A 13,438-nucleotide genomic window follows, 5' to 3' on the forward strand; every position below is an offset into this window, starting at 1 on the left:
GAAACAGAACTAGCATATAGAACAACATAAAGAGGCAAAATTTGAGCGAACGAAAATTTCCAAGAAGGTTAAACAATACAAAAATGGTTGAAAACTAGCAATGAAACGAGGTATTCGAAATTAAATAGTGTATATATATATATATATTGAAGGAGTGTACGAGTATATACTGAAGATTATTTTTAATAAAATATGTCACAGTGTCACATACTTGTGTATCTTCTTATAATCAAATCACTGTCATGGCGGACACTTGCAGTGTCGAATACCCCAGCAACTAAACATTTCTTGACATTTGTCATTAATACAAATAAATCAGCCAAGCCATCAAGAAAACTTGAGAACAAGTAAACAAGAATAAATCTTAAAAGTTAAAAGTGATAAAAACCGTTTGAGATTAGACCTGTTCATAAATACAGCCCTTTTTAAAGGCCTTGACGATAACAAAGATAAATTATACCTATCAATATCATATTTTGTTTAAATAGTACCCAAGTTTTGTCAATGGTTATATAATGGTTACAAACCCTGCACATTATTGAGCGCAAAAAAATTGATAATGCATAGCGTAAAATGGCGCCCGCTTGGCTGTTAGCTCGTGGCCAAAGTTCTTGCAACAATCAAAAAATAAAGCCGCAAAATATATTTTACACAAAACCGCCTACGCCTCTGCGCCTGTCAAATGGCTAGAGGTCTTTTTAAAAATAAAATATTTGTTTTTTTATTTTATTTACAGTTAATGTGCCAGTGTTAAAACCGAGTTCAAATAGAGTTAAACCAAGAAAAGTCTGCAGTGATTTTGACAGCACACGCAGTGCAGGTGTTATTTTAAACATCAAAATTCTACGACATTATGACGTATAAATAACACTGGCACTGCGTGTGTTGTCAAAATCTCTGCAGACTTTTCTTGGTCTAACCCTAGTAAATTCAAATGTGCCTGTTTTTTATACTAAGTCGGTGGCAACCAAGCATACGGCCCGCCTGATGGTAAGCGGTCACCGTAGCCTATGGACGACTGCAATTCCAGAGGTGTTGCATGCGCGTTGCCGACCCTAACACCCCGCACCCTCGTTGAGCTCTGGCAACCTTACACACCGGCAGGAACACAACACTATGAGAAGGGTCTAGTGTTATTTGGCTGCGGTTTTCTGTAAGGAGGAGGTCGTTCCCCAGTTGGGGTCTGCTCTAGATCTGGAATGACATCCGCTGTGCTGTGCTCTACCACACAACGCGATATGACATTCACAGTGCCCATACCTGTCTTTTTGACGTAGGTAGTTTAAGGACATACCCTGATTTTAGATTGATTACTTTTTTAACATACCTGTTAGGGTTTTGTGACTGGCTAGAGACGGAACTCCTTTTGCTACTTTTACCACTTGCCGCGCTCAAGGATTTGCCGACAGAGGTCTGTAAAATAATTAATAAACATAATTTATTCAAAAACACGTATTGCATACATTCATATAAAAACAAAGACTTTAAAAAACAGTGATGGTTGGAATGAATCTTATTCGATTGCCATAAGATTGAGAATTGTACAACAGACGCGGGTGGTGTTCAGATGCACGTACCTTTGATGATTTTGGTTTGTTGCATTCAACAATGTAGTCTTTACACACGCTTTGGTGTACTGTCATGGTGCAATCTGTAAAGAATAAAATATGCCTTTCTATTTTCAGTTATAATCGAAACTAAAGTAGTTCTGGACTTTTACTGTTTATGACTGACTGTTTTAGCAGACTTTTTGGGTTTTAGCAGTCAATATGACGCTGCACGCGGTCAATGACATGACCACTTCATCAGGAACATCATAGAAGGGAAAATAAACGGAAGAGGAGGTAGGGGGAGACCAAGAAAAAGTTATATAGCCAAGTAAATGACCGTGTCGTACCAGGACACTAAAGGGCTGGCTTCGGATCGACCAAGGTGGAGAAAACTTCATCACGCTGCACCGACAAGAGCCCACAGCTCTTAAATTGAATGATGATGACGCGGTCAACGTCCGGTGACCAAGGTCCTAGACATAAAAAAATAACACTCACGTTCGCAGTAGAAGGCGGGCTTGTCCGTCAGAGCTCGGCCGCACCAGTCGCAGTCGGCGGCCGACGTCGCCGCCTGCCACACGTGAGCGGCCTTGCGCGACTTGTCCTGCAGACATGGAGCAACTTGAGATGAGTTACTGGGGAGCCCGGAATGGAAGTAGGAGAGCCAAAGGCTCAAGGTTTATAGACCTCTGGTATAGAGCAATGGCGTCACCCCTTTATCAACATAAGCAAATATGTTAAGTCGACAGTCGGCGACATTGTCCGAACCGAAGCGAAACGAATTAAGTCTGACATAAAACATTTCGGTGTAAATGTATGACGTTATCACCCGAGAATCGCAACCCACTCAGCTGTCGACATTTCGGCGAATATGTTTTAGTGTTAAATTAAAGTAAATCCAACCACGAGTTTACCTTATTTTTGGTGTAAAATGCACAGTAAAGTACAACTTACCTTCTTTTTTCTGAAAAACAAACTGCCTCTTTTCCGCCGCTTTTCTGCATGGTGGTCATACGCCGCTCTGTAGGAAAGAAAACATATGACAAACAGTTCAAAACCATTTTCGATTTTTTACAAGTCTTCGACTTGTCAGAAAAATGTTTACGAGTATTCCTTGTCGAGAACTAAATTTTCCTAGTAAAATCATGCCACACTAGAAAGAAACAAATCGGAAAAACGTGTAAAAAACGAACGAAAACAATAGCAAAGCCTGTGCTTTAACATGCCAATAGAAAAACATTGCAATTTATTTAATTTCTCAAATAGCAAACTATTATGTACTTACCATCTCATTATTGTATAAGTGTGTGGTACAAACCTCTGTTTTGTAATTAACCATTTTAACGATATATCTGATACGATATACCAACGAGCAAATTGACCGCCAAGCGAATGACGTCAACTGACGCGCGCGGCAACAGCCCAATATCAACTTTCGTGCGACAAGTTTCACGATGACGCGTCGCGCACGACCCGTGATAATGTTATGACTTAAAGTCTACTTACTTCTCAAAGAACGCCTCTCATTGCAAGCCCAAATGTTCTTGATGTGCGTGATTAATAACCACAATCAAGAATTAACCTTAATGTTACGACCTTACAGTAGTTACAGTTCACTCACTACGCCAGGCGCTGCAGGCCAAATATTTATTGATGTTCCGTTTCTAGCGTCAACCGATAATGAACTTTAATATTAAGACTTTAAAGTCCACTCACTGTTCCAAGAACGCCAATCGATGCAAGCCCAAATGCTCTTGATGTGTGTTGTTTCTTCGCCCTGGCAACTGCGTTGTGGCCCCGACCGTGGCCGCCGACGCGTCCTCGTCGCTCTCCGTCTCGCTCGCACCACCGCCAGACAAGCTAACACCGAGTGAGACAACGCTTACGTACAATACCACCACGAAATAACGTCGAACGGTATTAGTGCTACTTAACGAAAGGCATTAAAATACGAATGTGGGTACTCGCTTTCAGCTCGTGTCATAAAAACATCACACAAGTGTTTTAATGTCTATTTATGTACAGTTACGTACACTGCTTTATCTGGATTTTAAAATACATAGTATTGACGCGCGCGGTATTAACATTGCGACTTATTATTTGTGGCGGTACTGTACAACTATCGTCATTGTGTATGAGTGTATGTGTGTGTAGTGTGAATAATCTAAAACGTACACAATGTTCATATTACAATGACGCCAGTTAAAAAAAAAGTGCAAATTCTTGTACCAGTTTGATTCTGGCTTCCAGTGCTAAGACATCGCAAAGCAAAACGGTGCGGAACAAAATAAAACATGAATAGTTTGGACATGCACAAACAAACAATTCTTGATTAAAAATATTTTATTAAGGTGCATCCGCACTTAACTGAGTAACTGTCGAAGATGTAATATCTCAACTTAACAACAAGAAAAGAGTGGCGGGCCTCTTTCTCGATCTCAGCTCCGCATTTGAATCGGTGGATCATGAGATTCTTTTGAGGAAACTAGAGTTTTATTGTCGAACGGGTAATGTTTTAGGTCTCCTGAGAAGCTATCTCAATAACCGTCAGCAATTTGTGGAGTTAATGAGGACAACTTCGAGACTGCGGCCAGATCTTGCTTCATTAGGCTTAAAAGAGGCATTCCACAGGGTTCTATTTTGAGGCCTTTGTTTTTTATTTTATTCACGAATGACCTGGCTAACTACATGAACTCTACTGTGCCTGGTTGCAGGTTGTCGGGGTTGTATCTGCCACCAGCATGGATGACCTTAGCGAACTGATGAGAAAGACATTAGCGACGTTCCAGTACTGGTTCTACATAAATAATTTAAGATTTAATACGGAAAAGACCCAAATAATATTATTTAAGAATACAAAAAAAAACAGATAAGCTTGAAGTCATGTTAAACGGAGTATCGGTAGACCTAATAGATGTGGTCAATTTCTTGGTATTCTAATGGACGCTGAGCTGAATTGGAAACCGGAGATAGACAATATAGAAAACACTATTCTGTCAGCTTGCTACGCGCTCAGAAGCCTGAGGGAGGAGCTCACGATCGAGCAGCTCAAGATAGTGTACTATGCGTTAGTAGAGTCCAAGCTAAGGTACAGTATCATATTCTGGGGAAATTGCTACAAACCAAATACTAATAGAGCTCTGGTCGTACAAAAAAGAGCGATCTTGACAGTTCCTTCATTATACGTTCTCGTTTTGTTGACTTCCCTTGTCAAAAATATATCAAAGTACGAGTCTACTGCAGAACTGTAGAGCAACACTGTGCAATAGTAAGTAACTACGAGTAGGTAAGTTAACTAATGTTACCGTGTTGCACAGTTTTGCTCCACAAACATTTACTGCGATGTGGATGCACCTATAGCATATTCATAACCAAGTTTAAAAAGTAAACACACATGCACATAAAACTTAGAAAATACAAAAATATTGGTAGAAATATTCAAATTGAACATAAACAATTTAAACCAGTATCTATTTTTAGATAAGTAATAATCTTGAAGTTCACACACGTTGGCAGAAATTATCCTTGTTACCTACTATTTTTTTTTCAGATAAGTATCATTTTTGTTTGAAAATATATTAAAAATAAACAATCAATAGATAAAAAGATATAAGTAAGTTAACGCTAGACGCAAGCAAAATTACCGTTACAATTGTAACTTGCTTTTATATGTCATCTTACTCATCTTATCGTTCAGTCCTCAGCTTCGCATGATATTCAGCACCTCGCGTCTCGCAGCGTTCAAGTCCTTCGCTCTCTAAACTGCTGGTTACTTACTAATCGGGAAAGTCGCGAAACAATGGCGCCCTAAACTACAGTGGTACACCACCGCCACGCTAGTGCCCGCGTCACCTTCCCTCCGTCTGTATACTACTACACTCGGTACTGACATGTTGTTGGCGGGCGGGGGCTGCGCGGGCTGCACGGCGGCCACGATGCTGGGCGTGGACACGGACTTCTGCAGCGGCAGCCGCGCCGCCAGCCGCGCGCCCTCCGCCACGCTAGTGCCCGCGCGGAGCGCCGCCGTCACCTTCTCGAAGTCTTTCTGCATTCACGACAACGTTCTTATCGACTGCTTCATTACAGTACTATTTTATGTACCTAAGTTATGCTCCTATGTAAAAGTAAGCAATAAAGATATTGATTGATTGATTGACAGTAAGAAGATCACAGACCATTCAGATGCTAGTTGAGGTTAGGTTTTCGTAACATTAACGAAATAGGAATTAGAAACATGAATGTAAACACTTTATTGTGCATAGTAAAAAGGGTCATGGTAAAATTTGAACTCGAGAGCAAGCATACGTTAGGGTTTCGTCGTTTGAGTCAAATAGGAGCTTGAATAACAAAAATGTATGTACTCAATACTTAGTGTTCAAAAAGTGGTTAAAAGACAATCATAACAAAAGAAAGTATGACAGGTATTATGACACAAAGACAGCAAGAATTACGATTGCTATGGCACGGGAATTACTGGAAAATTTGATATGGGTGATAACACATCTTAGTATGTTTAAAATTGTAAAAAATAGTGCAAAAGTACCTACGTACAATTAAATAACTCTTCAATAAAAAAGTACCACACTTACCGTCAAATATATGGCGGCATCGTTATGGGGAACCAATTCAAAGGACTCGAAACGCACGCTAAAAGCATAAGCAGCGTCAACGCTGCCGCTACAAATGTATGGCAGTCGGCGAGCGTGCACGCTCGTGACGTTTGGAGCGCGAGCGTGCGTTCCGTGGTAAAGCATAATAGTACATTACGATACTAGTGCGAAAAAGGAAATTCGAAACGAGTAACGACAAATTAAAACACGACCGAAGGGAGTTGAGACACGAGTTGCAGATTACTTATTCGAACATGTATCGTACAACGTTTTAAATTAAATATGGCCCTTTAAATTTTAGACATAGTTGCGTAATGTGTTAAATATCGCACTAGTGCGGTAAAATAGTATTGTACTGTAAAGCTATGTTAAGTATGTGTTACAAAAGCGGTACTCACGGCTAGGTCGTTGTCGTTGAGCGAGTGCGTCGAATGCCGCACGCGAGGCTCGCCCTCCGACTCCATGGATGATAGCGACGCGCTGTGACCGTTAAGGGTACTGGAATGTGTTACCGCGTTCAACACAGACTCCACATTCTCATTAGTGTTATCAAAGTTTTATTGATTGTACATTTGTATATACTTCAGACAAATGCGTGCTTTCGAATTAAGACAGTTGAAGTATATGTATATCGCTTTACGGCCCCGAGCACTATAGAGTCCAAAGGATTATACTCGTACAGCCATCGCAATCGATGTAGGCTGTAGACTACCTCCTCAAAATACCTTCTTAGACACTGCAACTATCATCTGCAAAGATGTTGTGGTCAATGATGACAATCATTCTTTATAGATCCAAAATGGATCTAGTGAGACATGTTTTTCTTCTTAGATCTAAATTGTATGTTGACAGTTAGACACTGGATCTGTAATGGTCCCGTGAAATATGCGGTAACTGTTCCTGACAAAACTTGCCGTTTGATAAGAGTTACCAGAAAACATGAAGCATGGAAGCACTATTTAGTTCACCTGTTAAACTCGGGGCACAATTTTGTATCAAACTTTACAGTTTTTCTACAGTCGCCATCAGATATATCGGAGCGGCCAAGGCGCTCACAAATATCTGAACACGCCTCTATTGTTAGGGCGTTAGAGTGCGTGTTCAGATATTGTGAACAGCTTGGCAGCTCCGATATATCTGATGGCGACTGTACAATCAAGAAATCTTTGGTGTGATGGAATTCAGGTGTCTAGTTTAATTAAATGTTATTAAGCCACTGTACTGCGTTTTTAATGTCTTGGTAGTTTTTCATCGTGTCTTTTTTTAAATAAAGCTTGCAATACCATAATTTTATTAGACACTTGAAATCGAACTGCAATGTAGTTTTGACAAAATTATATACAAAATATACTCAATTGAAATTTTGACTGCGAGTAGGCAAAATATATTTAACTCATTCGCCATTTTGAGCAAATTCTTTCTTTTCTTTTAATTAAGCAACTGACACGAACTGACAGTAAATGGCATTTGACCCCCACAGTTGTCGAGCGTCTTCTAAATTATGAGATTATGTAGATTTTAACGTCAATAATCTCTATCATTAATACTACAAGCGATGTCGATCAAAATATTGATAATAAAATATTGATGTGTTTTTTTTTTCAACCCAAAATGCAATAGATTTTACCCCGGCAAAGATCTTGCCGTGCATACGTCACACCCGATCATATTCAAATAAGTCACTTAATATTTTGCGCTGTAAGTTGCTCGGCCACTCGAAGATTCTTCTACAAAAGTCCACTTTCTCTAGAAGTGGTAGGTCCATACCTGCGCTGGCGGCTGGCATCGGGCTGGCGTGCGTTGGGCTCCAGTGCCGCCCAGGAGCTCCGCCGGCCTTCCTCCCGCCTGTCCCACAGACCCCATGAGCGCGATTCGCCTGGACAAACAAACACTTCATAAACAACATGTCACAAGGAGAGCCCAATAATGGAAGTTAGTCTATAATTAATCTACTGCTGGAGAAAAGTCTCCCCAAAAATCACCACAACGACTGGTCGGGCGCTTACCTGAACCTGTTACCTGCGATTTAAACTAGAGTTCACGTTTAGACTTTCAGCCCCTGCCTCGCTTACTAGGTCTAGCAATTCTCTTTCTCAGCTAGGTCAGATCTCTTACAAATAAACTGGCGAAGGTTCCGGGGAACACCAAGAAACCATGTATTGTAGGAATCATTCATGGAAGCCTATATCCAGCACCAACCAACCCATGACTAGTATTTTGCACATATGTCTTCGATAATCGCACTTAAACTATCGTGAGACACATTTCAAAATATTTATCAGTACGGTTTTTACTCACTATTATTTCGCATACATTACATTTATTTTGCATTTTATTTATTATTTTACATGTCGCCAAAAGCGACTAAAAATAATAGTGAGTAAAAACCGTACTGATAAATATATGTCTTCGATAAGTAAATTTAGGGTGTGTATTCAAACTCACCGCTGCCCTTACGGCTGTGTGGGTACAAGTCCAGATGTGTGGGTGAGTAGCAGTCTGGATCGCCGCCATCTTTGCAAAGTGATGGGCATGATGTGCTGAGACGACTGATGCCGCCCGCTTGCTGTAAACATAGGATTTTCATCATCACACACTCACTCATCACTTCATGCACTTTGCCTTTTCTTTAAATTCCCAGAAAATTTGGGTGGGAATGAAGCTTTATAGGCAATAGTTCCCCAATATTCCTGGCTGTGACACACCACTAATGACACACAACAGACAAGGCGACTTTATGGACGTATAATGAATGTTCATTTTATAAAGTTATGTACAGTTAAATTTAGGTTAAACAATGAACTTCCCTTACACAATATTGAAATTCTTGTTCATGCCACTAAAAACGCGGTATATCGTTACGCCATTACGTACGAGTGATATCAGCGTTAATTTATTATTAGGTGTTATTCTGTACCAGTAGGTCAGGGGTGGCAAGGGAATGAGGTGGAAACAGGGGCTGCAATCCAATAATAGCTTTGAGAATTCATAAACTGATTTGATTTCTCACAGACGGGGTAAAATGGAAAGCATATTTGCTTCTTGCATCCGCTTTTATTCAATTAAGCTTGTTTTTTGTTCTGAGTGATTTAATCAGACGCTTTCGTTCCTATTTTATTTCATAAATGATTCATTGTTTGAAATATACAAGCGAGGAAAATGGAAGAGAAAAGCTAATATTAATCAGCTAGAATATATATATTACATTACATTACACTTTTACTGTAAACTGTAAACATTACAAAGTAAATATGTATTGTTTACAGTTTACGTGGCCGTAAACACACAGTTCATAGATTAAGCAAAATAATGTTACAGTGGCCTAAAACAATCGTTGCGGTCGGTTTAGCAGTTTAAGCAGATCTAGATTTGTGTTTACATTCCTAATAAGGTTTAAAACTACATAGTAGAAGGTGCCATTTCAGATCTAAAACAGCGAGGTCCAGTAGAAAGATCTTTCTCGAGATTATTGCAGCTGAGGTGCAGATGAGGATAAACGCTCAAAGTTTTGCCTCCTTGACAGCTAATATAAAGACGCCACACTTACCATAAGCGGGAGCGGCGCGGCGCGCATACGTTGCACGGCCGCGTGGAGCTGGCGTAGCTGTTGTAGGCTGTCGTCGAGCTCGCCCGGGCTGTAGGGCGTGACGCTGATGGTCGGCACCTGCTCGTGAACGTATGTATAAGACGACACACACTTACCATAAGCGGGAGCGGCGCGGCGCGCATACGTTGCACGGCCGCGTGGAGCTGGCGTAGCTGTTGTAGGCTGTCGTCGAGCTCGCCCGGGCTGTAGGGCGTGACGCTGATGGTCGGCACCTGCTCGTGAACGTATGTATAAGACGACACACACTTACCATAAGCGGGAGCGGCGCGGCGCGCATACGTTGCACGGCCGCATGAAGCTGGCGTAGCTGTTGTAGGCTGTCGTCGAGCACGCCCGGGCTGTGGGGCGTGACGCTGATGGTCGGCACCTGCACATAAGCGTAGGTTACAACAATACATGTACATCAAGCGTTAGTAGCGAAGCGTTCATACTTCGATTTTAATCAAATTGCCTATATTGAGGCGAACGCGCGTAGGATACGGAATTTGAAAATTTAATATGGTATGGACGCTTCTCATTTAAATATACACCGAAATAATAACATACAAAAAAGGCACTTCGATTTCACAAGATCCTACCGAATGCGCCAGTAGGTATTAAAGGTGTCGTTATGCAGTACTTTGCTAGTGCTCATGCTTGGTTTAGCTTAGGTTATGTCACTGGCTGTTATGGAGAGCGTGATGGCAGCCTGTACCTCTGTAGTGTCCGCCCAGGGGTAGGGTAAAGGATAGATCACATATTGCTTAAAATGCTTACCTACTACCGGATAGCTCGTGTCGTCACACCGGGCGGTCATGGCTGGTGGGGCGTTATTGTCATACCTAATGCCGGGGCGATGAAAGGTACACCATAAGCTTAGGATACGGTACTGAACACACAAGACACCGGGTAGGATACAAATGGGTGTCACTTACTACTACCTGGGCGCGAGCAGTCATGGCGGGCGGGACGTGTGAGGTAACCTGGTCCTCGCTGCTGCCTGTCGAGACTGATACGGTTCTAAACACAAGACACCAGGTAGGGTACAGATGGGTCACTTACTACTACCTGGGCGCGGGCAGTCATGGCGGGCGGGACGTGTGAGGTAACCTCGTCGTGCGCTGCTGCCTGGCGAGACTAAACTGCCGCCAGGCTTAGGATACAGTTCTGAACACATCAAGACACCGGGTAGGGTACAGATGGGTCACTTACTACTACCTGGGCGCGGGCAGTCATGGCGGGCGGGACGTGTGAGGTGACCTCGTCCTCGCTGCTGTCTGGGGAGTCTGAACTGCCGCCCGCGCCGCCCTCGTCTGTAAGAAAAATAAAGAATAAAATAAATATTTGAGGAAATTCTTTCACAGATCAACCCCCAAAGGCCCAAACTAAGCAAAGCTTGTAATATATGGTCACTAGGCGACGATATAGCTAAATATATAGGTACTTAGATGCATAGGTTGTTACCTATTGTAGCATGACATCTGTCGTTTTGTTTTGGAAACTACTTGCTTGTCAGTCATGTCTAGTTTGCTTGTTTGTTTAGTCGTGTCGTATAGTGTGAATTGATTCACGCAATTACGGTTAGATGGCGGTTTAAAGAAACACATGGAACCTTTTTTGGACGGTGATATTTTCGATATTGGCAGGTTACAATTGCGTTGAATTTTGAATTTCAATTCTGATTCGGAAAGAGAAATTTGTTTTCTTCGGGGTACTTGAGATGGATTTTGGGATTGACGTGTAAAGATCTGTTTCTGATATATTCGATTTTTTCCTGTTTTTTTTCGTCAAAGTTAACCTTAGAGGAACGTTTTCTTGTGAGGTTGCTAATAACAACTTCGAGTGCGCTTTACTTCCCGTCGTTCCGCGGCCTTGTTTGACCTTTTTTTAAGGCCACCGTGGAGCAGTGCTCCGGTGGTGCGTGGTGGCCGTATCAACGACAGGGCGCAGCCGCCGACGTGCAGTCGGCAGTGGATGGTCGTCGACCCCATCAGTCAGGTATCAGACCCACGGAGGAGACGAGCCCGTATACTGCGTGGTTCGATAGCGTTGGTTGGCCGAACGTTTGCTTTGGAAAGGAACTAGCAGACCCACGGAGGACACGAGCCCGCATACAGCGCGGTTCGATAGGTCACGGTACAGCTTCGGTTGGCCGAACAAATTGTCATCGTCTACGGAGCTTGAATATTTTTTTAACGTATTGGAATCGGTTCCCGTTTAATTGTTATTTTTTTTCCCGGTTCATTGTTATTTTTTGTGCAATATTTCTTTTAATTCTGTAAAGCCGCTGTTATCCGTATTCCGCATATATTTAAGGCATTGTTTTTAAAATTCTAATTGCCCCTAATTGTCAGGCGAAACTAATATTCGGCAAAAAATTTAGGTACCTATCACCCGTTGAAACAGCCATTATCGTCCATAATCTTCATCTCATTAATCCATTTCTTTCCTTCTACAGCTAATTTTATACGCCGTTATCTTTCGCACGTACACCAGTTCACGCCAGTGCGGAAAGCGGACCGTCAGAAAAACAATTTGTTTTGGTTATATTAATTTTTTAAATTCCATGTGTACATTTTTTTAGTGACTTTCGGAAGTGCTTATCAAATTATACGTGTTGTGCAGAAGCATTTGTTTTACTGCACTATCCATAACTGAGGAACAAATATTCGTGATAAACACACAACCTTCTTGGTTCGTAAGGTCACTATTACCGACTAGGCTAGGAGTATCGTTAACAAAATACAAATTGAAGTTACACTGGTTTGTTGGGTTTTTTCTGCTCTCTTGCTCTAACAACGATATATTATTACATACTTCAAAAGTTCCATGATAATCAATTTTAAAATCGTAAACTACTTTGCTTTTAATTCCAGCGATCAGCGAGAAGCAAGTAAGGATTTAACTAGTTTTTGAGAGGTTTCGTGAGTGTTTTTTTCTAGAAAGATGCAATTTTTTTTCACACGGGATCACGTACATTTTCATAAGTGAAATATACAAACCATAGTTGCTTTCTCGTCAGCGGTCTGACAGGCACCAAAGCGTTAATGTATGAAAAAGTCAAATGTTATAATAGTGGAATAAATATTGTCTGTCTCTCTCTGAGGTTTACTCTATGAAAACATATGTTCTACTCTATGAAAGCTACGATTTCTTTATTTTCGGTTCTTTTATTAAGGAATCCAAACATAATAAAACCCTCCCTTCGGCCTTAAGTAAGACCTACGGATAAGATCAAGGCCGGGACCTGTTGCTCTACCCCCTATTAAAAAACGCCCTTAATCTGGTCGTAACCCCGCGTTTACTAAGGCGCCGTAAAATGTTTACGATAAACATTTGTGCGATAAACATTTTAGTGATGTGTTGGTTCCGGACACATTGGAGAATTGCCAGATTAATAAAAAGTCAGGTAATGTGTATTATTGGGGCAAGTTCGAAAGCGGCATAGTTTTGAAAATTGCAAATATATATTTACTCAATTATTAGAAGCACTTTCTAGTGTAATAAAGTACGTTTCTGGTTTTATACATATCTGCTATTTTCAAAATTAAAATATCTATAAAACCAAAAACACTTCATATTATTACTCTTACGTTCTGATAAGCTACAACGCTCTGTGGATATTAGCCTGTTCCTCATAGAGCCGTAGTTTGTTCAAATCCTCATTTCATTTGGTAAGAACGTTAATTTCA

General features: G+C 41.2%; 1 protein-coding gene across 1 annotated transcript in view; it reads right to left on the minus strand.

The window, feature by feature from the left end:
* The window catches only part of LOC134754556 (rho guanine nucleotide exchange factor 18), a 66,972-nt gene that overhangs the window by 32,703 nt on the left and 20,831 nt on the right, over positions 1-13,438 (minus strand). Inside the window, exons 3-13 of the mRNA XM_063690866.1 lie at positions 10,965-11,059; positions 10,018-10,134; positions 8,606-8,726; positions 7,928-8,036; positions 6,559-6,658; positions 5,441-5,595; positions 3,267-3,410; positions 2,505-2,571; positions 2,049-2,154; positions 1,578-1,651; positions 1,328-1,413 (exon numbers count right to left, since the gene is read on the minus strand). Coding sequence (XP_063546936.1) covers positions 1,328-1,413; positions 1,578-1,651; positions 2,049-2,154; positions 2,505-2,571; positions 3,267-3,410; positions 5,441-5,595; positions 6,559-6,658; positions 7,928-8,036; positions 8,606-8,726; positions 10,018-10,134; positions 10,965-11,059 — 1,174 coding nt within the window. The remainder of the gene's footprint in view (positions 1-1,327; positions 1,414-1,577; positions 1,652-2,048; positions 2,155-2,504; positions 2,572-3,266; positions 3,411-5,440; positions 5,596-6,558; positions 6,659-7,927; positions 8,037-8,605; positions 8,727-10,017; positions 10,135-10,964; positions 11,060-13,438) is intronic.

This window comes from Cydia strobilella, chromosome 2 (genome assembly GCF_947568885.1).
Source record: "Cydia strobilella chromosome 2, ilCydStro3.1, whole genome shotgun sequence".
In the NCBI taxonomy this organism is placed as follows: domain Eukaryota; kingdom Metazoa; phylum Arthropoda; class Insecta; order Lepidoptera; family Tortricidae; genus Cydia; species Cydia strobilella.